The 27,552-nt window shown below is 34.6% G+C and overlaps 1 protein-coding gene across 1 annotated transcript; it reads right to left on the reverse strand.

Annotated features, from left to right (window-relative positions):
* Nucleotides 1–7,225: 7,225 nt before the first annotated feature.
* Nucleotides 7,226–26,823, reverse strand: Dph3 (Diphthamide biosynthesis 3). The gene is made up of 3 exons (XM_067759319.1): nt 26,577–26,823; nt 26,436–26,510; nt 7,226–7,651 (listed from the first exon to the last, which is right to left on the reverse strand). The coding sequence occupies exons 1-3, from the start codon at nt 26,682–26,684 to the stop codon at nt 7,574–7,576; spliced, it is 261 nt and encodes an 86-aa protein (XP_067615420.1). The 5' UTR covers nt 26,685–26,823; the 3' UTR covers nt 7,226–7,573.
* Nucleotides 26,824–27,552: the final 729 nt, after the last annotated feature.

Raw genomic sequence — 27,552 nt, forward strand, 5'->3', positions numbered from 1 at the left:
TGCAGAAGATGAATCCGAAGGAGAAGATGTAAACTGATACGAGGTCGTATCAATTAATCAGGAAAGGCCGACTGTAAACAAATCAACTGTAAACTGATCTACTGTAAATTGATCTAGAGCTCTTGGCAAAGAAAAATAAGCAAGCTTTGAAATATTTGATATAAATTTTCAATTTCGAATTAATTGTAAAACTTGATGAACGAATTTTTAAATTAAAAACCAATTAGTTTTATAATTTTACTATTTTATTAGGAGCACGACGCAAATTTTTTCTTTGCAAATTTTGTTTTTTTTTTTTTAGTTTGACAGTTGTTGATTTGCTATTCAATATTGAAAAAGGTAAATTAACGTTTTTGATATTGCGTAATTGTCATGACGTAGCAAATGCATAGCCATGTAGTTTGCTAGTGTATTGTAAAAAATATGCCACAGAAGGGAGTTCAGAATTTTAAGTATTTGGTGTTGGAAACTTTGTTATAACAGAAAGCTACAGACCATGAGCAACTTTTTTCGTTTTAAATTTTTTCTTTGCGATTTTTTTTTGGTTTGACAGTTGTTGATTTGCTATTCAATATTGAAAAAGGTAAATTAACATTTTTGATATTGCGTAATTGTCATGACGTAGCAAATGCATAGCCATGTAGTTTGCTAGTGTATTGTAAAAAATATGCCACAGAAGGGAGTTCATAATTTTGAGTATTTGGTGTTGGAAACTTTGTTATAGCAGAAAGCTACAGACCATGAGCAACTTTTTTCGTTTTAAATTTTTTCTTTGCAAATTTTTTTGGTTTGACAGTTGTTGATTTGCTATTCAATATTGAAAAAGGTAAATTAACGTTTTTGATATTGCGTAATTGTCATGAAGTAGCAAATGCATAGCCATGTATTTTGCTAGTGCATTGTAAAGAATATGCCACAGAAGTCTGCAATGCAATGATGCTAGACCATTTGCACAGAATCCTGGACATTGTAAATTTTACCAAGTAGCGCAACTAACAGCTGATCGGTGAAAATTCGCACATTCACACGCACAGTTCTCGACTCAGTTTCAAACAAAAACTTAAGATAATTTAATTCAAATTTTAAAGTGAGATAATCCTTACGAATTTATGTCTATAGAATATATAAGGCGTTTTTGTTGTTATTAAAACAATAGTTTTATTTATATTAAAGCTTTATCATTTTTTTTTTTAACTTTGAAAAAACTCCGAACACCATTCCTTCATTATATGACATTCGACTGCCTTCCACTCTATTCGCAACATAACCTCTACTTAAGCTGCCAAACTATATAGTAAACAATGATCCTGGACGTATAGTAAAATCTACTCCGATCATAGTAGAATTCAAAGGTGTGTAGAAACCCCTCTAAAATATTCATGCTAAACTTGTCAGAATAAGGGAAAACGTCAACGGGATAAGAACACCTGTAGTGGAATTCACTAACTTATAACGATGCGATTTGTGGAGATTTTAGTTAACGATTTTGTCGGTTGCCTTATCGATTGTACTATTCTTTAACTTAGTTTTAACCACTCGACATAGTTGAAATTTAAATTTCGTTGTAATAGTAGAAAGGTGGCAGCACAGCTTAACGAAACCTAAAAGATGCGAAAATCACAAAAGGAATGCCAAAAATAAATAAATTCTGTATGCTAACTGCTTTTAATTGTGCAAGTTTTTACATATCTTAACAAAAGGTAAGTAAATGCGGTATTAATTTCATATTTCTCGACATAACCAATTTCTCATATTAAAATAAAATGGTGTTAACAAGTAATAGTAATAATGCCCTTTGATTTATAAATAAAGCAGCTTTTCGTGTTTGAAAGTATTTAAGTAAACTTCCGATTTTCTTTTTTAACTAAAATTGCCAGAAATATTAATCTCGTGATTTTTAACGCAGCCAAATTACTTGCCGTTTATTTAACAACACAGCTGATCGTCGATAAACAAATATCGATAAAAATAGTTACTGAATAACGAAATCGTTATAGTTGTCAATTCGTAAATAAAGCGATGGCAAATGTCGTTAAAAAGGTTAGTGAATTCCACTACTGAATATTCAATTTATCATGGTACTAGCAATATAGGAGTATTACATATACATTAGACTTGGTAGATTTATTAACCGATATCGCGCCATTGATTTTTCGATAGGATTTGGGCTCAGGAAAAAAAGTTCCACTACGCATACCCAAAAAAATAATTTTCGAATCTGCGAAATTTAATTTTTTTGACTTTTTTTCGACTTTGCTTTTTAAGGTTTTTTTCATGACCTACTAAAAAAAATTCATTTGATTGTAAAATTTTCAAAAAAAAACAAATATATTTTTTTTTCAAAAAACTGTTATCGCCAACGTTTTTAGCGGACATTTGGGTCGGACAGGGTATACATATGAAAATTTTGCATACATACTTATGTTCATTTTATTCTTATCAAGTTATAGATTTATAACCACTTATACTTTTGCAACAACAAATTTATGTAAACCTTAATGAAATTATTGTCACCCTCTTGCCAGAACATGAATGTGAATTCACATGAAAAGAAAAGCATAAAAAGAAACTACGCTACTTTGAAAGTTAAAGAACATCGAATGTACTGATTTTTGGAAAACAGTTAACTTTAAAATAAAATTTCCCAACATTTTCATTGTTACATATTTATGGTTCTGATGAGATCGGTGATATATCGTTACCTTAATATAAAGGTATTAGTGGTTAGAAACTCCAAATTGCAACGCTTGTAATATCTTAATCTGCAGTTACCCACGAACGTACGTACAAAAAACGTGTCAACTGGCACGACCTATCTTATGAATGTGCAATGCAAACGAAAACTCACCGACGTTCAACGCACGTACGTACGTAACCGGAACGTACAAATCATTGTGAATTCATACAAGTGAACAATCTTTCTATTCCTCCATTGCCATACCTACCTGTCAAATAATAGTTGACAAGGAGAATGACTGTCGCGAATGGCAAGATAATGCAAGATAGGTTTGTTTTTTGCTCGGGGCTATTAAATTGAACTGCCATTAATTGCCCATTTGTGTCTCAAATCAGCTTTTCTTTTACTGAAAATCAGACTACATATTTATATTCATTTCTAAAATCTAGTTAACAGATAAAACCTGAACAGCCAATTAAGCAAACATTTTAAAATATGTTAATAATGTAATAAACCAATCGTCTACAAAAATTTTTGAAAAACACTATTGAGCAAATAATTTAAGTAATCGAACCGCGATGGAACAGGTGATCGAGGCTGTTTACTATTGTGAACGTTTTTATCAAACATTCGCCACTTGTATGAATTCACAATGGTAGAAATCAAAACAATTTTGATTTTTTCCGTAAGAACGTGTCAGCTGATCGCTCTCTCACTAGTCAGAGTTACCTAGTAAACTTTTGTGCGCTAATTTTTGACCGTTTGCAGTTTTATGCAAAACCACCTAATTAAAGTTTGAAAAATTGTGAAAATAATTCGAAATAATTATGTAGAAGTGCAGATTATAAATATGTAATCTATTTATACTTATTTAATATTAATTTCAGCCTTTTACAACATCAAAAATTAAAATAGAAAAAGTTAATGTGTCCATAAGCATGCATTCAAACAGGTCAATGGCAACATTTTTTTCGTTGCCACTACGGGCATAAATTTCTATCAAATGTGTGTACGTACGGCATACGTATACGTATGTTACACACGTCGGTGGGTAACTGCAGCTTTAAATTGCTAAAGTATGTATGTATGTATTTATTTGAAAATTTGTTCCTAGCACAACAATTTTGACAAATTATTTAACAGTGCTAGTCATGAATAGCATGAGCTATAAAAATTGAACATTTATAATAATGATAAATTAGATTAATCAAATTAAATTAAATATAACGGATAATAATGAAATATTTATGTATGTAAATGTAAATCTTAAAACTAAAGAAAAGTAATTAATAAATATTAAAAGACAGCAGTAGTGATGATAACCTTTGGCTGGTTATAGATCGAATAGTATTTAACAAATAAAGAAAGAAGACACAGAGAAAGGAAAAGGACTTAGAAATGAACATTTTAACAACAACGATTTGAGATCCAGTTTAAGAGTCGTTAAAAAATGATGTTAGCTCTTTTTTGAAGTGCAGAGCATTACTTAAGAGTCGAAGACTTGTAGGTAGGAGTTCCAAAGACGTATTGCAGTAACAAAGAATTGGCGCTCAGAGGTTAGCGTGCGGTATCTAATGTGCTTAAGAAGAAGCACCGATCTTGATGATTGCAGAAAAATAAGCTTACGATATAGATAGTCAGGTTCCTTCGTGTGTATGAATTTATGGAGGAAGGACAGTGTTTTGACTTTTAAAAGATTTTCGAAAGAAATGTTTAGCAACCTTTCAGCATGGTGTGATACGTGGTCAAGTCTTTTCAACCCATAAACATATCTAGCAATGTTTTTGTAAACAACATTTATTTTGTTCTTGCACAGATAGTCACAGTTTGAGTAAATCACACAACCATGGAGTAGCGTAGGTATTAAGTACGCTTTAGCCAGAAGTAGTCTTATGTGCAAAGGCGTGAACTACTGTGTTAACCATAGTGTACGAAGCATTCCATACACTTTTCCAACCGTTCTAAAAATATGGTCTTTCCATGACAATGTTTTGTTAAAAATTACACCTAAGTTTTTCGCCGTATCTACGTATTCTATAACGGAATTGTCGAACACTACATTCTCTAAATCATTAGTGGGAAAAGACCTTCTATGAATAACAATACATTTTGACTTATTCGGGTTCATACATAAGCCATTCATAGTAGCCCATGAAAATATTTGAATCAAATCGTGGTTTAAGTTACTTATGCACAAGCTAGTTGGATCACGAGGACAACATGTAAACAACTGCACATCATCAGCGTAGATATGAACATTACAATACTTAAGGACATCGGGTAACTCATTGATATACAGAACAAATAACAGAGGACCCAGGATAGAGCCTTGAGGGACGCCTCTTAAGACATGAAGGAAGTCAGACTTTTCACCATCTATACATACTGCTTGAGTCCTATCGCCAAGATATGATCTTATAAAGGCAACTGCATGACCAGAGAAGTTGAATAAGTTTTCCAGCTTCCCACAGAGCAGAGTGTGGTCTACAGAATCAAAAGCTTTAGAGTGGTCAAGAAGTGTTAAGAAGGCAATGTAACTTTCATCCACTCGCTCACGAATTTCTTCTGTCACAGATAATAGTGCCGTTGTACAGCTCCGCTTTGACCTGAAACCGGACTGACTGTCTGACAGGAGCTTGTATTCATGTACATATTGTAACGAATTTACTTCAATTCCCCTTATTTGCAATCTTCTGCCAACGTTCGTATCGCTAAACTGCACAAAGTATTGCCTTCTCTTGTGACAACTCAGATAAGATATATGCATGTGTTTGTGCATTGACTCTCCGCTGCTCGTATACATACATGGTACATATGTGTAGACGCAATTATTGTTTCGTTTATGTAGATACATAATGATTGAATTATTGATGTGAATTCACGTCACTGCTTAGCATCGGCTTAGAGATAGCAGCACCCCTTAGTTTTGCTAATATTCGTAACAATATGATACGATTTGCCCATGTAGAATACGTTCAACGACCTTAGAGAGGAAAGGGAGTATGGCTAATGGTCGATACTCATTATTTTGTTTACGGATTGGAACAACTTTTGCAGCTTTCCAGTATACTGGGAAGACACCGGTCGTCAAAATTGAGTTGACCAAGTAAGTAACGTGGGGAAGGATTTTGGGAAGAATGACTTTTAAAAACTTTGAACATATACCATCAAGCCCCATTGCGTTAGACTTCACAGAAAGTATAGCTTGGACAACATCACAATTATCGACACAAACAAACTCCAAAGGGCTAGTGTCAACATTAACACGCACGGTGTAGTTATCAATACACACATTGTCGGCTGAGTTTGGTAGTCTTACAAAAGTATTATTTATTTCGTTGATATCGACATCAGGGGGATAAGACAGGTCACTTTTGGGCTTACTAATTCCTATGTGTTTCATTTTGTTCCACTTTTCTTTTGTATTCAAAGCAGAACTAAACTTATACTTAAAATAATTTGCCTTGGCCAGCCTTATGGCTTTGTTTGCAGTAAGCCGAGCTGTTTTAAAGCAGCTATGCGCTTCGACTGTTTTGTACCTTTTCCACCATGAGTAGGCTATGGTTACGGCTATTCTTGTATTTAGGTGTTTTTATTTTTAGTGGCACGTGATCATCGAATAACTTATTTGTTATCCTGCAGAAACTTTGTCTGGTCATCAACCGACTCAACGGACTCAGCAAGAGAATAATAATCTATACTTCTGTAATCGCGATACGCGAACGAACTTGGCCTACATGATGTTTGGAAGTTGTAGTTTAGGAATGTCAGGTCGTGTTTTGAGAAGCAGGAGGCGGATAGTTGCGTGTAGTGAATCATTTTATGAAGATCATTCACAAAAAATAAATCTAATAGAGAAGAGTTAATATTTGTGAAATGCGTTGGTATAGCACAGTTTGTGGGAAAAAGTCCCAGAGATTCCATGCTTGGTTTTAAAGTGGCATCCACCAGTAGGTTACTATTAAAATCTCCAGCGATGATAATATTGTCATAGTCTATTAGTAACGATTGAAGAAATTCAATAAACGCGGAAAAATCTACTAGTATGCACAGCCGATAAGAAGCCTACTATTATTCTCAGAAAACATATGAACAAACACATATTCCACAGGATCACCTAGACTAGAACAACAACACAATTTACAGGACATACTACTTTTTACATATATCGCAACACCACCACCATGACCACTTCTATCAACTCTGAAAAGTTGGTATCCATTTATCTTCACCATATCATTTTTATGAAACGAAGAAAACCATGTTTCTGAAACACATATGACATCAATATCGGAGCCTTCTGACAGAAACCTCAACTCGTCAAGCTTTTTATAAAGGCTTTGCGCATTGATATGAACAACTTTCAGCCCGTTGGCTTTTTTGCTGACTATGCGCAACAAAGTAGATAGACAGTCTTTGGAACTCGGGGACTCACTATTGGAGACCAAGTAGTAAAATAGAGTAGAGGAGCTCAATAATATACTTCGAATACCTACCTCTTTCTCAAAGTGACGATAATATTAGGCTATTGATTAATGTGGCGATGTATTCAAATCACATATTTATATTTTATAATTAAAACTGTTTAATCTAGTCAGCGTATATTGAAATAAAACATATATATATGTATATATACATTCATCATTCATGTAAAACTAAACAAATATATGAAGCTTTCTTTTTACAAAAGAAATGTATCGTCCATCATTTTCAAACTAACCCCCGTATTCATAAAAAATAAGAAGGTTTATAAAGCTTTTATAATTTAAAATATACATGGAAATGTCATTTTAAATGCTTTTTAACCCTTTTGCATTTTTTTTAAGAATATGAGGGTAAGAGTTTTAGACAGTTGCGTTGCGGTATAGCCGGTCAAGGCTGCCTGCGTATCTTTATTCAGTGTTTTTCCAACTTCATATCCTTCATTTTATTATTAAGCGCTGTTTCCTCATCTTCCTCCGCTTTAAACATGTTCTAAAAATATTCGTATTGTAACAATATATATAATTAAATACGTAGTATTGTTGTGCCTTTACAATATCTGCGGTCGCTTTGGTTTTAAGTAATGTGACAAAAAATGTCAAAGCACTTAAGTAGTTTGGAAAACACTGCGAGTAATTTTTTACGGAAATTACACGCGCCTTCCAGATGTGATTCAAAGCTGACGTAAAACATGTAGGTCCTACCAATTCGTACGAAAGAATCAGAAAGTACCACGCCACAAAAATATCTCTCCAAGTTATTATTATTATTACTGTTAAATATGTCACTTTGCGCCTGCTTAAACTAAGCTATGTAACCGGCCAAAAAGACAAAGTTAAATTGAGCTTAAATACCCGAAAACATAAGATTTTTGATGCAGTATCATGCCCTGACAACGCATGCAGTCTACTCAGCTGTCAACGCACGATGCTCCATCAAAAATCTTATCTGTTCGGGCTTTAACTTTCACTGAAGCTTACAACTTTTATATAATTTTACAAGACGGTTCACTGTATACTTTTTATCTAAAATTATTGATAGAGGGGGTACCGAACGGCGCGTTTCGACCATGATATCAATAATGCTAAATCTAAAAATATATTTTTTTTTATTTGTGACAAAATAAGCTTTTTTAAAAATGACCAAAAACCCGTAGCATTTCTCTATATGAACGACCGGCAATAAAAACGTATTAAATACAAACAAGCAAGGAAGGCTAAGTTCGGGTGTAACCGAACATTACATACTCAGCTGAGAGCTTTGGAGACAAAATAAGGGAAAATCACCATTTAGCAAAATTAACCTAGGGTAACCCTGGAATGTGTTTGTATGACATGGGTTTCAAATGGAAGGTATTAAAGAGTATTTTAAAAGGGAGTGGGCCATAGTTCTATTGGTGGGCGCCATTTCAGGATATCGGCATAAAGGTGGACCAGGGGTGACTCTAGAATATGTGTTGTACGATATGGGTATCAAATCAAAGGTGTTAAGGAGTATTTTAAAAGGGAGTGGGCCTTAGTTCTATAGGTGGACGCCTTTTCGAGATAGCGCCATAAAGGTGGACCAGAGGTGACACTAGAATGTGTTTGTACGATATGGGTATCAAATGAAAGGTGTTAATGAGTGTTTTAAAAGGGAGTGGGCCTTAGTGCTATAGGTGGACGCCTTTTCGAGATATCGCCATAAAGGTGGACCAGGGGTGACTCTAGAATGTGCTTGTACGGTATGGGTATCAAATGAAAGGTGTTAATGAGTATTTAAAAAGGGAGTGGGCCTTAGTTCTATAGGTGGACGCCTTTTCGAGATATCGCCATAAAGGTGGACCTGGGGTGACTCTAGAATGTGTTTGTACGATATGGGTATCAAATGAAAGGTGTTAATGATTATTTAAAACGTAGTGAGCCTTAGTTCTATAGGTGGACTCCTTTTTGAGACATCGCCATAAGGGTGGACCAGGGGTGACTCTAGAATGTGTTTGTACGATATGGGTATCAAATTAAAGGTATTAATGAGGGTTTTAAAAGGGAGTGGCCCTTGGTTGTATATGTGAAGGCGTTTTCGAGATATCGACCAGGGTGACCCAGAACACCATCTGTCGGGTACCGCTACTTTATTTATATATGTAATACCAGGAGCAGTATTCCTGCTAAGATTCCAAGGGCGTTTGATTTCGTACTGCAGAACTTTTGTCATTTTATTCTACTTAATATGGTAGGTGTCACACCCATTTTACAGTTTTTTCTAAAGTTATATTTTGTGTCAATAAAACAATCCACTTACCATTTTTCATCTCTTTTTTCATATTTGGTATAGAATTATTGCATTTTTCATTTTTCGTAATTTTCGATATCGAAAAAGTGAGCGTGGTCATAGTCGGATTTCGGCCATTTTTTATACCAATACAAAATGAGTTCAGATAAGTACGTGAACTAAGTCCCTCCCTTTTCAAGCCGCGCCCTTTTTCAAATTTTCTTTTAGTTTTGTATTTTGTTCCATCATATCATTACTGGAGTTGAATGTTGACATAATTTACTTATATACTGTAAAGATATTTTGTTAAAATTTGACTTTAAAAAAAAAAATTTTTTAAAAGCGGGCGTGTTCGTAATCCGGTTTTGCTAATTTTTCTTTAGCACACATATAGTAATAGGAGTAACGTTCCTGCCAAATTTCATCATGATATCTTCAGCGACTGCCAAATTACAGCTTGCAAAACTTTGAAATTACCTTCTTTTAAAAGTGAGCGGTGCCACGCCTATTGTCCAAAATTTTACTAATTTTCTATTCTGTGTCATAAGGTCAACCCACCTACCAAGTTCCATCGCTTTAGCCGTCTTTGGTAATGAATTATCGCACTTTATCGGTTCGAAATTTTCGATATTGAAAAAGTGGGCGTGGTTATGGTCCGATTTCGTTCATTTTAAATAGCGATCTGAGATGGGTGCCCAGGAACCTACATACCAAATTTTATCAAGATACCTCAAAATTTACTCAAGTTATCGTGTTTACGGACGGACGGACGGACGGACAGACATGGCTAAATGAATTTATTTTTTCGCCCAGATCATTTTGATATAGAAGTCTATATCTATCTCGATTAGTTTATGCCGTTACGGATTACCGTTATGCGAACAAAGTTAATATACTCTGTGAGCTCTGCTCAGCTGAGTATAAAAAGAAGGTTCAGTAAAAATGCGACTCGCCATATAACTTTGGTTTAAATGAAGGTCCCTATTTTTACTGAACTTTTTTAATATACTTTGTTTTTACAATTTTTTTTTATTCACTTTTAAAATAAATCCGTTTTTTATTGCCTGTCGTTCAGATAGTACAGGCCAATTTTAAATATTCTCTCGGAACTAACTTCTCACGGATTTTTTGTCCCGGCGGAAAATGTCGCCAATTATATTCACCTAGGGAGAATACATAATACGGGCCCTGACTTAATATATCTACGGATTGACTGTACGGGAGCATACACAGTGAACGAAATTTATACTATAGAATATATAGTAGAGTTATGTGAAATATAATAATTCTATGATCTGATGCAGATACAAATTGGTGAAAAATTCAAAAATAAGGACACTTCTGGTTTGGGGTAAAAAGTAACAATATAAGACCAAAAAAATAAACAAATTAGTTCAGTTATTTAAAAAGTAGGTTCTACTTAGTTTAATACTTTGTTGAAAAGCCACTGCTGTTTATAACTGACAGTCAGCGTTTCGGCATGGAATCGACTAATTTTTGGCAGACTGAAACCGGAATTGCATTTGAATCCTTAATGACTTCCCAAAGCCCGTCATTGTTACTTGGACACTTTCCTCTTATTGATGTTTTTACGGTATTCCACAAATTTTAGATCTGGGGACTGTGCTGGCCACTCCATAACACTGATATTGTTGATTCACTCTCATTGTCCTGCTGATATATCCACCTTAGTGGCCTATTATCTTCAGCATACGGTAGCATGCACTCCTGAAGAGTTGCAAGATATTTGTGGCGATTGTGCTGTAGCTCATCATGAGGCTGAAATGTCTTCGCTGAACAACAACAACAACACCAGCGTCAATATCAATAATAATAATTTGCAAGTCAACGGCTGTACCAACAACATCAATAATAATAATAGCCGTGTTTTTTAACACGCGTATATCCGTTTACGCTTAAACTTTATATTGACTGCTAAGTGACAAACTATAAATACACCTCTGAAGTTGCTGCGCATAAATTTTGTCCCACTAAATTTCAATACGCATTATACTCAGATGTAACTGAAATATGTGTCTTTGTTTCACCCTCTACACTAATTCTATGTATTCTATGTGTGTCCACAATTCATCGCAACTGATTCAGCTATATGTTATACCCTATGGCCATCAGAGCGTTGCGTCTCCGCTTTTCGGTACACCCTGTTGCTGTAGCTAGTTGTTTAACCACAGCCGCTAGATGGGTCTCCTAAGCATTATCTAAGCGAAGATAGGCGTTTTTTTACACGCGCAAACGAAACGTATACGCGCGTGTTAAAAAACACGGCTAATAATGAGCATACTAACGCCACCTCCAGTAATAACATGCAGATCAACGGCAACAACAAATCAACATTAACGAGCATACTAACGCCAACTACATCAACAATAATTGTGAGCAAATGAGTCAAACAGTGTTGCCAGGTTAGCCTTTTCGAGGCTAGATTTAGCCTTTTTTTTTTTTGCCTTTAGCCTCGAAATATTGTGTTTAGCTTCGTGACTTTTTTATAGCCTTTTTTACTCCGAATATATTTTTAAAAATGTTTAAAATAAAATAATTTCAATAGTTCCCATGAACACCTAATACCTAATAATATGAGTTCTCTACAAAAGATGAATTCTTTTTCTGCTGAAAATTTGTTGAAAATTTCAAAGCCAGATGTATTTTCTTATTTTGAAAAAGAGAAGTATAGTTATTCTTCAATAGCATTAATAGAGCTGCAGTGGCGAAAACTTGTAACTATACAATGGAAAAATGTACACTCCACCATGGAATTTTGGTCGCAAGTCCGAACGAACCTCCTTTTTTAGAACTTGTCGAATTCATATTTAGTTTTTTAGTATTACCACTCAGTAACGCGGAGGTTGAAAGAGTTTTTAGTGGCATGAAAATTCTGAAAACTAAATTAAGGAACAAACTAAAAATTAAAATGCTTAATGCGCTGCTTAATATTAGATGCTCGTTAAAACGCTTATCTAAATGTTGTAATGACTTTGAAATTACCTATGATCTCATATCTATGGTAAATAGCCAAACTTTATACCCAGACATAAGCTCTTCTGATTCTTCAGACGCGGAATATTTTATATAAATAATTAGTTTGTAATATTTTTTTTATGTATATACACATATGCAATAATTTAAAGTAATTTCATGTGCTAGTCAAAGAAAATGTGCCTGATATGTTTTGAAACAGGAAGTTATGCTTGAGTTATGTTTATAAGTTTGTATAAAAAAAATTTTATGAGTTAACCAAAAAATTTCTGGCCTTTTTTTAGCTTCTTTCTTTTCTAAATTTAGCCTTTTCTAACCTTTTTTTTCCAATCTAGCTTCTTTTTTTGCATCACCTGGCAACACTGGAGTCAAACAGAAACAGCTAATACACTTGCTACTCTTCTTAAAGAGAGCGCGAGTATTAATACTCTTATCACTGATCTAAAATCAGATAATGACAACCTGCTGAAAAAAATGGATAGCATGCTTGATTGTTTTTCCGTATTACACCGAAGTATAGCACAGAAAGACGAATTGATAACTGCGCTGGCAGGTCAGGTTTTACTGACTGGTTTTCTGGATGAAGATTTGCTGCTAAAAATTTTAAAAATCCACCCCCAGCCAAAAACAATAACATGTCTGCTGCGTGCAATGCTATTATGCCATCATCGCCTTCCACTTTCTCGTCTGTTGCTGCTGCCAACGTCGAATCTAATGCAATTTATCCCAACAACAACGCCTCGGTGTCGGCATCTGCATCACATACACTTCCTACAGTGCCGTATATTTCTGATAACTCTGCGGTCGATCTTCTCTCTGGCGCTTCTACCTTGACTCCGATCTCTCAACATTCTAATAATATAGAAGAGGCAACTGTTGTTAATTTGCATACCACCAAAGCATCTCAACAGTCTTATGGTAAGCAAAATAATTATGTTACTTCGCGTCACATTAATGGTGTCAATTTTAATAATCGTGTGGTTGGTCGAAATGCTTCAACAGAGCTAGAAGTAGCCGTAATCAGAAAATGGGTGCATCTATCTTCGTTTAAACCATCGGTATCTGAAGATATGACTGTTGATTATGTGAAAAAGCATTCTGGTATCGATGATCAATTCATTTCTTGCTACAAATTAGTTAAGAAAAACACCCCGCTTCAGAGTCTACGGAAGATTAATTTCAAACTGGGCGTGTCTCCCGACTTCTACAGTCTGCTTCTAGATCCCAACCTATGGCCAACTGGGATAAACGTCCAGCCATTTCGTAACGTCCCAAGGAACTGAAGTGACCGACTTAAATAATAACGTAGTTAATACTCTTTGTCTTTCTGATTATAATAATATTGAAAATCTTAAGCTTCTTAAAATTTATTACCAAAATATCTCTGGAATGCGTACTAAGGCTAAAGAAGTATTTTCTTCACGTCTCGGTGTGAGTTCGATGTTTTTGTGCTAGTTGAAACATGGTTAACTAGTGACTTTTTCGATGCAGAGTTTTTTATCCGAATATTTTTCATATTTATCGTAAGGATAGAGATGCGCAAAAAACAGGCTGTAGTGGGGGTGGGGTGTCTTAATTGCGGTAAAACGTGCGTTTAGGTCGTCAATCCTCGCTCTTGTAAACGCAGATTCGCTTTTAGATCAACTGTGTGTCCGCATCTTCGGCACCTTTGGTAGCTTGTTTATCTGCGTATCTTACATTCCGACAACCAGTTCTGAACACTTTATATGCACTCCATATCAATAACATTTTATATATCTATGAAAATCATGAAGATGACCACTTCTGCATACTGGGTGATTTTAACTTAAACAAGATCGTTTGGTCTGACCTGCTTATGAACGGTGTCTTAACTGCCTCTAATGCTAGCCTTCCACATGAGATCCATGTTCTAGATAGTCTTTCCATCATTAATCTATCCCAAATTAATTATATTCCCAACATGATTGGTAACTTCCTTGACCTTTTATTCATTGATGAGAACTTGATCTTTGAGTTACAAGAGTGTAATTTCCCTATCTGTAAATCTGATATACACCATGTGCCGCTCTTTTTATCCCTTCAGTTTTGTACATTTCCTACAATCTACACAATCGATTACCAGTCTTTAAACTTCAGAAATGCTAATTACGGTTCTTTAAATGCAATTTTCAAAGGAATTGATTGGAGCTCTATTTTTCTTTCGCGTAATGTTGCTGAGTGCTATGAGATGTTTCTTGAACAAATTTACTTGGTCTTAAACCCTAACCTAAATCTGATCCCTCTTTGGAGACATAAGTTACCTTGGTATACGAGAAGGCTTAAAAGACTGAAGAACAAACGAAATAAATATTATAAACTTTTCATGTTCACAAACGATTTTAGCTTCAGAGAAAAGTATATCAGCCTTAGTAAAGAATTCAATAAACTTGATAAAACTCTATATAACAATTATATATCTCGTATTGAGGATGAGTTAAAGTCCAATCCCAAAGCATTCTGGAACTTCATCCATTCTAAGAAAGGATGCTCGAATATTCCTAGCTGTATGACTCTGAATGGTCTTTTCTCCTCTTCTCTGCATGACAGCGTAACTCTCTTTGCTGATTTTTTCAAGTCCAATTTTGTAAATGATGCTTGCGTTGGCACTTATAATTATTACGGTGATTATCTTGGTTCGCATTGCGTTGATTTTGGAGCACTTTGCATCACTGACTTAGATATACAGAATGTTATCTCTGCTTTAAAACTGTCTTATAAAAATGATTCCGATGGCCTCACCTCTTTTTTCCTTACGAAATGCTGCTCATCCCTAGCTTTCCCTTTATCTCAGATAATTAACCGTTTCCTTTCCTCCGAAATTTTTATCGAGAAATGGAAGATGAGCTCCATTACACCCATCCACAAATCTGGTAACAAGAATGATGTCAGAAATTACCGTCCAATCTCAAAATTAACCACCTTCTCAAAACTTTTTGAAAAGGTGATAAAAGATAAGTTATTCTTCGCAGTTAAAGAAATTATTAATCCCAACCAACATGGTTTTGTCTGTGGTCGTTCCACCGTAACCAATCTTGCGGTTTTTTCATAGTACTGTTTATCGGCCTTTAAGAGTGGATCTCAGGTGGATACCATTTACACCGATTTCTCTAAAGCCTTCGATACAGTCTCTCATGATATTTTATTACACAAGCTTGAGCTCCTTGGTTTCCATTCAGTCTTTCTTCTGTGGTTGCGATCCTACCTCACGAACAGAACAACGTTTGTATAAATCGCTGGTACTGCGTCTTACTCTTTTGTCGTAACCTCCGGAGTAACGCAGGGTAGTATTCTAGGCCCGCTTCTTTTTGTTCTGTTTTCAATGTTATCCGGTCCTGCTTTAATCACTCGCAATTTCTTCTCTATACTGATGACCTGAAATTGTATTCCAGAGTTACCTGCGTGGCTGACGCACTTCGGCTACAAAATGAACTCAACAATCTTACAGATTGGAGTCTCAAAAACAAGCTGTTGCTTAACATAAAAAAATGCTTTCATTTAACCTTGTCGCGTGCGCGTAATCGTATAAATTCAACTTACTCGATTCTTAACACTCAACTGTCCTCACTTGAGGTATTTTCTGATCTAGGCGTTCTGTTTCACTCTGGTTTTACCTTTGTCAGTCAAGTGAATACAGTTTTCGAATTTGGGCTTTTTGAAGCGTTATGCGAAAGACTTTAAAGATCCCTATACAAGAAAATCCCTTTTAACTTGTCTTTTCCGGTCTAAGTTGGAGTACGCTTCAATTATATGGAACCTATAATATAGTTCTCATTCGGACAGAATAGAGCGTGTACAGCGTAGCTTTACTCGCTTTGCTCTCTATCCACTTCATTTCGTCGATCCCTTTCCATCCTATACTGCACGGTGTTTTCTCATAAACTTGAAATCTCTCTCTAGTAGGCGCACAATCCATCCGATAATGTTCATTTTCGCCTTTGTAAATGGCTTAATTGAGTGCGTGAATCTGCTCGATCAACTTTACTTCAACGTCCCAAATCGCATCCTACGTTCCCACTACCCTTTCCATCTTACTACAGTTAAATCTAATTACCACTATCTCGCGCCCATTACTAGGGCTGTCAGTGAAATTAACAATATTTACAAACCGCTTGATCTCGATTTCGCAATGCCGAGATCCCAGTTCGTCGATAAGATTACATCATTTTATTCCTAGTACTCAATTCCAGCCAATTTAGTCAGTAAGTAATTTCTTGTACATTTGTCTGTGAGATATTGTTATCATAGACCGAATAAAGAATAATAATAATAATAACAATATTTAGTGGCGCGCCAATTTTCATCGTCTTAACCAGCAGTGTTATAAAGGTTACTTATCATGTTGCAAATTCCAATTTACTAATAATCCGAAACGTTTCTACAGATTTGTTAATTCCAAAAGGAAAACTTCTGATTTCCCATCTACTTTTATTTATGGGTGCAAAAACGCAAATTCTGATCACGAAATCGCAGATTTATTTGCTGAATTCTTTAAATCAACCTATTCATCCCAATGTGTCCAGTCTAATCTACATATGTATACTCATATTGCTTGGAAAGTTCTAATAATATTTTAAACCCATTTATTGATAAAGATACTGTTCTTAATAATCTTCTTGCATTGAAACCGATATCTTCACCGGGTCCAGATGGTGTTCCTAGTTGTGTAATTAAGTACTGTGCTGTCAGCTTATCAGAGCCTATCTTTAAATTATTTAAACTGTCTCTGGAATCCGCATCATTCCCATCTATTTGGAAACAATCGTTTATTATACCTTTGCATAAAAAAGGTAGTAGGTCTAATATTGAGAACTACAGAGGCATAGCTAAGCTTTCAGCTATCCCTAAAACTTTTGAGCATATAATTACATACCAGCTTAAATACCTGTGTAGCTCTTTAATATCACATTGTCAACATGGTTTTGTGCATCGGAGATCAACTACTACCAACTTGCTTGAATTTACGTCTTTTGTTATGAATGGTTTTTTAGATTGCAAACAAACAGATGTAATTTACACCGACTTTAGTAAAGCATTTGACTCTGTTAATCACGAGCTCTTAGTTCACAAACTTGATCTTCTGGGTTTTCCAGCGCCTTTATTAAGTTGGATTTCAAGTTATCTTGAAAATAGGACTCAGCGAGTCTTCTTCAACAACAATCTTTCAAAGTCGTTTGATGTAACTTCTGGCGTGCCCCAGGGTAGCCATCTGGGTCCATTACTCTTACCAAAGGTTATATTACATTCTAGAGTTTTTATTATTATTATTATTATTTATTTTTATACACTCTTGTAGACCTAAATTATTTCTATATCTATGAGATCATTATCTAAAAGGTAATGCTTTACAGTAATTATACAGTAGTTTCTTAAATTCATTGATGTTTTGGCATTGTATTATTTCAATTGGAAGATCGTTATATTCTCTCAGTCCTGCGTAGCATATATATTTTTCTTGTTGAGCTCCGATCGTACTGCTGGCAGGCGAAAGTTGTTTCTGTTTCTTGTTTGGTAATCGTGAACCTCGTTGTTGTATATTAGTCGGTCGTTTAGAAATTTCGGCTGATTTCCTATTTTAATGTTATGTATAAATTTTAAAGTATAGTATACGATGAGTTGTTTTACGCTTAGCCAATTTAGGCTTTCAAGCATTTCATGTATTGGTGTATCGTAACGTTTCTTAAGGATAAACCGCATTGCTTTATTTTGCTTCACCTGGAGTTTTGAGATATTCGAGTCCTGTAATGTGAATAAAATTGTAGGGCAATATATGAGGTCTATAATGGATTTATATACCATTATTTTATAATATTTGCCCACATGTTTACAGGTTCGAATCATGAATCTGATTTTTTTTTTTATATTTTAGCTTCTGTATATTTAAGGTGCTCTTAAAATTTAATCATCAATTATTATTCCGAGGTATTTCATTTCATTAACTTTATTTATCGCACAATTTGCTATTTTCAGCGACGTATTTTCTTCTACGGAAGATTTTCTCTTTAATATCATAAATTTTGTTTTGCCAATATTTATTTTAAGCCTGTTTTGACACAACCACTTATATATTGCGTCTAAGTCCTCTTGCATCTTGGACATAGCTTCTCTTTCCTATGCACAGCTTACAGTCAATAGTGCATCATCTGCAAAAAGCCTAATCTTGCAATGGCTCAGACAATTTTTAATATCATTTATGTATATGATGAATAGTATTGCTGCAAGTACAGATCCTTGTGGTAGGCCTATCTCAATATCAATTTCAGGGGAAGTTTGATTTCTAATTATGGTTTTCTGCTTCCTTCCAGTAAGGTAGCTTTTAAACCACTCCAGGGTTTTATTACGTACTCCTATGTTATGTAGTTTCCTCAGTAGTATTGCCCTGTCAATAGTCTCAAATGCCCTTTTGAGACTGTCACTAACTTCCTTCCATTCTGCGACAACCAGGTTTAGAGCGCTTTCACAGGAGTGTTTGGATCTGAAACCTGATTGTTCACTTATAATAATCTCATATTTGTTTAAATATTCGAGAAGCTGGTCTTTTAGACTCTCTATTATTTTTTCATCGCTGGGCATCGTATTAATAGGTCCTATTTCTTCTGGTTTTTCTGTGCCTTTCACTTTTTCAACTGGTACACCCGTCGCAGTTTTCCAACATGACGGAAAGATCCCGTCTCTAAAGCTTTCATTAATTACGCATGTATACATGAAACCCAGATACTCCATACTATCTTTACATACACCTTCAGTTATCAGTTTTTTCCCTCCATATTTATTTTTCAAAGAAGCTGTTATGCGCATAATCTGTTCAACGTTTATAGGTTTAAGATTCATTAATTCTCTATTTATATCTTCCGGTGCATTTTCTGGTATAATTGCTTCTATAGTATTACATATTTCTTTTATGCTTTCAACGAAGTACTGGTTTAAACGACTTGCGATTTCTTGATTTTCTTCAATTGGTATGTTATTTATAATAATCCGTCTTGAGATGTTTCGTTGTTTAAATTTATCGCGTCTTTAAGACATTTCCACATTTTCTTTTGATTATTACAGTTTGCCATAATTTTATTTTCCATATATTGCTTCTTTTTTATTTTGATCAGTTTTTATATTCCCGTTTAGTATAATTATAATTATCCCAATCGTTGGTTCTCTTGGCTATCTTGGAAAGCTCATACTTTAATTTGTTAAGCTCTGTAAGCTCATGTTCATACCATTTATTTATTATTTTTATTTGCACTCTTTTCTCGTACGTTAGTGTTTCCATTACATCACATAAAATATTATTAATCGTTTGTACTCTAAGTCAAATATCTCAGCTGGTATGCTCCACGAAATTGTAATTTCTTATGAGTTATTAGATTCTCTTTTGTATATCTATCCCAACACCGGCGATTTTCATATATTCTCATTTTATGTTTTTCTTTCACAGGCAGTTTGAAACAGATCGTTTCATGGTCGGATATACGTTGCTCTTCTAGTTCTTTTATTATTTTATCATTGTTACTAGAAAGCAGGTATATTTTTATTCTGGAAGTTTCGGTTATTCTTGTATCGAATTCAACTAACTGATTCATTGATGCTGTCGCGAATGTATGAGTTAGTTGGTTGGAATACGTTGACTGTGTATTTATGTTTATGTTAAAGTCACCAATTATGATGTTATTTTCACTTTCACTTTAATTTTCGCCTAGTATCTCACCAATATATTGTATGAATTCAGCATCACTTGTATTAGGAGAGTGGTATACTAAACCAATTTGCCATTTCATCGTTCCACCTAGTATTTTTATCACAATGCACCATAGGTTATTGTTTATACTGTTATTATATACAATTTTAAATTTAATAGATTTATGTAGATATATTAAGACACCACCTGTATGTCGGCTATGTGAATCACATCTAATATGATTAAAACTAATAATATTTAATTCAGACTCGTTTATACTCTCTGTTGTATGGGTCTCCGCACATAAAACAATACTAGGTTTTTCTTCTTCAACCATTCTTTCAACTTCGATCTTGTTGGCTATTATACTATTTGTATTTAGGTATATGCATTTTAATTCATTGTTCCAGGTATTACGTTGTTTCTTTTCTTCACCGTTTTTTAATTGCTAATACCCGAGCTTATTTTTTCTAGTTTATGTATGCAGATGATGTAAAACTCTGTTACACATATCTGCCTTCGAACTTGTTCTGTTTTAATCAGCTTCAGGCCGATCTTGACTCACTTCAAAGCTGGTGTACTTCAAATTTACTTTTTTTGAATTGCTCTAAATGTAAGCAAATGACTTTTCACCGTGTGAAGCCGGTCCTTTCATCTTATTACTTAACGACAACCCTTTTGAGCAGATATCTATTGTAACTGATATAGGAGTTATTTTTGATCCGAAATTTAGTTTTACCACACATATTTCAACCACTATAAACAAAGCAACTGGTGTATTAAGTTTTATCAAACGTTGGGGTAAAGAGTTTGATGACCCTTATTTCACAAAGATACTTTATACCTTGCTGGTACGTCCTATTCTCGAGTACTGTTCATGTGTTTGGTCTCCAATCTATCAAATCCATGTTGATCGGATTGAGTCGGTCCAGAGACGGTTTTTAATTTTTGCATTACGAGGTCTCAACTGGGAATCAAGTACTCATCTTCCACCATACAGGAATATGCTTCTTCTAATTAATTTGCTATTTCTAGAGAATCGTAGAGTAGTACTTGGCGTTATGTTCATTCACAAGCTCATCATTGGCGTGATTGACTCCCCTGACCTAATCAGTCAACTAAATTTTGCGGTTCCTGCTAGTGCGTCCAGACATTTTTTGCCCTTTCATTTACCTCTATGCAAAATTTTGCTAGAAACAGTCCCCTGCGTCATTGGTGCTCGCGGTACAATGATTTGTATAACTGCATTGGCTTTGAATGTTCGTTTGCCGCTTTACATACTGCTATACGCTCATGTTTAGCCTGATATTTTAATTTTATTTTTTCTTATACAATGTGATGTCAAATGTTTATAACATACTAATTTTCTATGTACCTTTTTTAAATTTTTTAATATTAAGAATGGCTCTGTATTTACATATATATCTGTCTATTACAATAATTAGTCGACCGCTTTGTGTTTGCGTCGACTTTAAATAAGTAAATTAAATTATGAGGTGGAGTGGTCCCACACCATTGTATGAAAATGCTCCCCGGACCATAATGTTTTACGGTCTTTATGGTATATTTAGGATTTTATGCTGCGTTTGGCGATCTTCTTACGTGATGAGTACCTCGGTCTGAATTAAACAAATTTATTTTTGTTTCGTCTCACACATACCATCTCTCTACGACCCTGTAACGAAGCTGATAAAGCGAGCAGTAAGTCCCTTAACGCAAAAAGTCTAATTTGTCGCACTGCGCCTGATAACGTGGGTTCCAGATTTCCACAGAATATTCTAATATTGGCCTAACCAAAGATATAAAGAGAATTATAGTAATATGTGGATCATTGAATTGTTTAGACCAGTTTGATGGACGCCAAACTTCCTTTGGCTCTGTTCACGCAACATTCTATTTGCAAATGTAGAATTCTTTCATTTCTTGAAAATAAGAACTTTTTCAGCCCAATGCAATTTGGATTCAGATGTGGGCGGTCAACAGAAGATGCTCTGTTAGAATTTTGTACCTTTATACACAGCGAATTAGACAACAACAATAACTGTGCTTGATTGTTTGTAGATGTCACGAAAGCTTTCGATATGGTAGATCACCAAATACTATTAGACAAACTGTATTGCGCGGGCTTCCGTGGCTTTATATATAGTTGGTTTACATCTTACTTGTCAGAAAGAGTGCAGAAAGTGAAGGTTGGAAGCAGTTCAAGTAATCCTGTTATGATTAACTTAGGAGTGCCTCAGGGATCTGTTTTAGGTCCGTTACTATTTTTGGTCTACTTGAACTCAATTTTTTCACTGCCTTTCTCTGGGAAGGTTACCGCCTTCGCAGATGACCTTGCTATTGCCTATGGTTCATCGAACCATCTGGATTTGGTAGCAGGCATCAACAATGACGTAGATTTGCTCAGGTTGTGGTTTGCTTCACATAAGCTTACTGTCAGCAAAAAAACGCAGATGATGTGCTTCAACCTACATCCAAAAATAACAACTGATATTGGAATTGTGTTCCATGCCACTGATTGCAAGCGTTTTGCCCTCAATAGTTTATCGTGTTCTGATACAACTTTCAATGCGGAAATAAACTGCTGCAATGCGTGTTTCACAATCGAAAAAGTAAGCGTTTTCCATTACCTGGGTGCTTCTGTTGACCAAAATCTAAGTTGGTCTACGCATATTTCTAGTTTGAAGTCGTACATGCGTTCTACTGTTCGTTATTTTTATAGTCTAAGAAAGATTTGCTCAAACGCTACGCTCAAAAATATTTACTATGCCTTGGTGCACTCTAAGCTCCAATATGGCATCAGCTGCTGGGGAGGTGCATCTTTCACTAAATTACAGCAACTTCTAACTATACAAAAATGCGTCATAAGAAAAATATGTAATCGTAATCGATTTCACAGCTCAATGGAGTTTTTCAGAGGCCTGAAAATACTTCCTGTTAAGCATTTGTACTATTTCAAAAGTTTAAAAATATGTTTTGTTCGCTCTGGTTATTTACATTACATTCGGATAATTATAACCTAAGGACGAATTCACACCGACTTGTTGTTGTTCCCACGTGTCGTACTACACATTTCAATAATTTCTTTACTATTGTGTCATATAAGGTTTTCAATGCGTTTCCCGTGTTTATAAGTGTCATTAGGAACTTACGTGAATTTTTACGGAATGTTAAATCGTTTCTCTTACAACTATCACACAACGATATCAAAAATTTGCTGAACCCTAGCACCTAGTAATTTAAATGCAGTTGTTATTCTTAAAATTAACTTTTAAGTTGTTATTCTAAATCGTAATATTTTTTTTTTATTCACCCCACACACTTTTGTAATTCCATTAATTTGATTTCGAGATGGTATTCAAAACTAAAATACTGTTTTTAAAGAATGCCTTACTTTTTCTTGCATTATAATGTTATCTGTTAGCTTAATATACTTATTTGTTACATACATACTTGTGAATTTTTATAAGGAAAATGAATGATTAAATCTTAATCTTAATTTGAAATCGTTGCGAATTCACATTGCGAATTTATGTTTTTATTAAAGAACAATACAATTTTAACTATTGCGGCGAAATTCTTATAACCCGAATCACCCTCGGGTTTCCATGTGGTAACGACAATATTCCTGTTTTGACATTTTCAAATAAGTTTGGTGGATGATGTTACGTAATTGATCTCACCCTAAGCAGCACTCATTTGATCTTCCGTTTTAATTATTTTATGATACTGGGTGCTTGTCAAAGTAAAAGAAAAACCGGATATGAAAAAGTTAATCGATCTAAAATATCTAAGATAATCACGATAACTAAATTAAGGGATTCAAGGGGTTGATAACCTCGATTCACAGCTTCTTAACTGCCAGCCTCACATACCCAAGGCGAATCCTGTTACAAATACGAATTTGTTCAATATCAATAACACTGTCTTTATCGCAACAAAAACAAAGAAATTAAATTTGTTGCGTGAAGGTGTCTATAAGGCTTATATTAATATGTATATTACTATATTTTTAAAATGTGTACAAGCAATATGTGATGCTTTTCTGTTGATCTAACCTGTTTGATGATCACTGTCTTTCTAATGAGGAAAACGAATTCTCAGGCACTTCATATGGAACCACTTGTGCAGGAGCCGGTGATGATGAAGGTGGAATTCTCGGCACTGTATAACTACCTCAACTTAGGGCTGGATGTGATACTTCCAATGATTGTAAATTTAAATTTTTAAAGGTTGCTAGATGATTTCCTACGTAAATATACCCCAATGGTCTACCTTTCCCGGCGTTGCTATTTGGTAACTGGATATATCAAAAACTCTCCATCCAGGTCATAAAATCTTTCTTAGTTTTTTTAATTAAGTTTTGGAAAAAAATTTAAGCAATGCAAGGTATTGCACTGTAATGTAGCAACAAGTGTCAACGAATAGTACAAATCTTCAACGAATAGTAGAGATCTTCAGCTTTGCGTTTAAAATATTTTCTTTACCTCATTTAGAAGATCGTTGCACAACAATGCCTTTTAGATAATTTAATGATGTAAGAAAAAATCAATTAGCAATAACATAAAGAGATCTCATAGATGTAATTTAAGTCTACAAGACTGTATAAATAAATAAGTCTACAAAACTGTATAAATAAATAAATAAATTTCTGTATAGCTTTGCATTAAATTTACCAACAGCTCCATCTTTAGCTTGTTTATACTTTTTGACCCATCGCGAAATCCGCAAGAATATGTAGAATTGTGTTGCAAGTCTTTCTTCTACCCACTCTGTGGATGGCTCCTTCCTCTCTTGTAGGCAACACCGGTGTAGATAAGAACATTTCTCATTCACATTCAACAAATCTCATTCAGCTCAATATTGTACTTCTTTCGATACATTTATTTATATATTACATTCTTTGGACTTGGATTAAATCTATGAGATCACATTTATACAGTGTACACACTGTACAGTCTTTGGATTTTGCATAATTGATTTTGATTTATAAAATGTATTTCTTTTTTACCTAATAGGTACTCTTTTACAATATTTGGATAATAGCCTCTTGAACTCTTTCATATTTTTACAATATTTTAAGTCCCTAGGTAGTTCATTGTATTCTCTTAATCCCTCAAAATATATCCTTTTTTTATTTAATTCGGATTTTACAATTGGCAAGTAAAAATTATTTTTGTTTCTTGTGTTATAGTTATGGAGTTTATTAGTTCTGCAACATCTATATTTGAATCAGCTATTTTCTATATAATCGTTGGGCAATATATAAAATGAGGTTCAACGATAGACTTAAAACCATTGTTTTATAGTATCGACTTACGTGCTTGCACGTCCGGATCATAAAACCAATCTTTTTTGAAACTTTCCCCTCTAAATATTTAAGATGCTCATCAAACTCTAATCTGCGGTCTATTAAATAAAAAAAAAATGTACGGCGCGATAACCTTCGAAGAGACTTTAGGTCGAGCTTCTCTTCCAATTTGCGTCGTGCTCCTTTTTAATTTTTCCTACAAATTGGCGGGACGGGACCTACTTGTTTTATGCCGACTCCGAACAAGGCAGATGAGTTTTTACTGAGAGCTTTTCATGGCACAAATACGCTCAGAGTGCTTGTTGTCTGTTATAAATCCTAAATATTTTATTTGGTTTATTCTATCTACTCAAAACCATCCATTTCGTTTTCTTAAATTTTGAGCTTTTCTTGACATATCCATTTATATGCAGAGTCTATATCCGCTTGTATTTTTGATATAGCTTCAGTTATGGAGATGGACAGCTTTTCGTCAACAATGCATCTGCAAATAGTCTTATTTCAGTGACTCAAAGAACCTTTTAATATCATTTAGTACTGATCCCTGTGGTAAATCTATTTAGAATTCTATTTCAGGAACTGTCAGGTTCCTAATAATAGTTTTCTGTTTTCTTCCTGTAAGGTAGCTCTTGAACCAATTCAGTGCTGTATTTCCCACTGGAATTATAAGTCTATGTTGGGAAAGAAACCCCAAATAACTGCGGTCGGTAGAACCTTGATATGGATTTTGACGCGTCAGTCTTGCGATGTGTCCTCACAGTACACTAACCGAATTACCAAATTTTTAATTTCCGCTTTCACAGTCTAAAAACGGTAGTCGAAGCGCATCTTTTGATACCACCTTTGATAATTTTTAATAAAAATTAGGTGGTGCAGTCTTGTAAAACGTTACCATAGAACATTTTGAGTTTTCTTACTCGAGCCGATGTTTTTTTTTTGCAAAAACGATTCACAATTCTTAAACGTACACGCAGATACTGTAATGGGCATGATCTCAACATAGAAGCATTTGTTGTAGTTATATTACTCACAGCATCATAAATCACTTTGATGATTAGCGAACAACTTGGGCAAGTGGCGACTTCTTCGCCTTCCACGAGTTCTTCCTTAAAAAATACAAAACAAATATAAATAAAATCCAAAACTTGTTCCTGTGAAATTTTGTAGTTTACTTTGGTTATCTGAAATCGATCGCCACAGGGGCATGGATAATAATAAATCTCCTCTTCTTCATCATATTCCATATCTTCTATCTCGACTTCATCGTGATAGACGCTCATTTTGCATACTTTTGTCACATAATCATAAAAATTATGTTTTTAATGAAGTCTGCAAATTACTAATATAATTCAGCTTGCATTAGTTGCAATAATAGCATGTTTACAACAATCACGCAGTTGTCAAAATGTGATATAGTCGATTCATAGCGCAATGATACAAGGTGGCAGCATGGTGACATACCTACAAACATAAATAAAAATTCCATGTACTTTGTTTTTGTAAATTCGATGGACAAATGTCAAAATCGTACTGCACCGGAAGTTGATGATTCAAATCAAATAAAAAAAGTTTATAATCAGCTGTTCCATGCAGCCACCTTGTATCGTTGCGCCATGAGTCGATTAATCGAAACAATAGCGATAGTTACGATTTTATCATGGTTCCAATGAGCCATCCAGGGACTGGCACTGTATTCGAATAAAATTTAGAGACTTGTGATGAGACTGATTCACAGTTAGTGATCACTAACTGTGAATCAGTCTCATCACAAGTCTCTAAATTTGAGATTTTCCTTTAGGGACAATTTTTGTGACTTGAGATGATTTCGGTATTCAGTAAAAGAAAGTCACAAAAACAATTCACCATATCAACGAAATTCACCAATAAGACAATTTACTCATACATTGAACAAATAATATAGCATTGCATTTTGTCAACATAACGTTGGGTGGTATTGTGGCTGAGCTTTCGAAAACGCTGTTCACAATTTTGTATAGAAAATCCCAAAGTGTGTAGGTTCGAATATCAGCGGCGCCACATAGAGTTCGATGTTTGTTTTTAGTATTTTCTGTTTTTTAATTTTTTTCTATGCTTGAGGAATAAAACAACATATTTAAAGCGTTTTACGCAAATAGTTTTCATACTTTT

Source organism: Eurosta solidaginis, chromosome 1, assembly GCF_040869045.1.
Source record: "Eurosta solidaginis isolate ZX-2024a chromosome 1, ASM4086904v1, whole genome shotgun sequence".
NCBI lineage: Eukaryota > Metazoa > Arthropoda > Insecta > Diptera > Tephritidae > Eurosta > Eurosta solidaginis.

Excerpts from the sequence above, each read along its gene's own strand:
- Dph3 (XM_067759319.1), bottom strand. The coding sequence starts at position 26,684 with ATGAGCGTCTATCACGATGAAGTCGAGATAGAAGATATGGAATATGAT. Across the intron at positions 26,511-26,576 it reads ATCGATTTCAGATAACCAAA|GAAGAACTCGTGGAAGGCGA; the intron begins GTAAACTACAAA and ends GTATTTTTTAAG. Across the intron at positions 7,652-26,435 it reads TCAAAGTGATTTATGATGCT|AACATGTTTAAAGCGGAGGA; the intron begins GTGAGTAATATA and ends GAATATTTTTAG.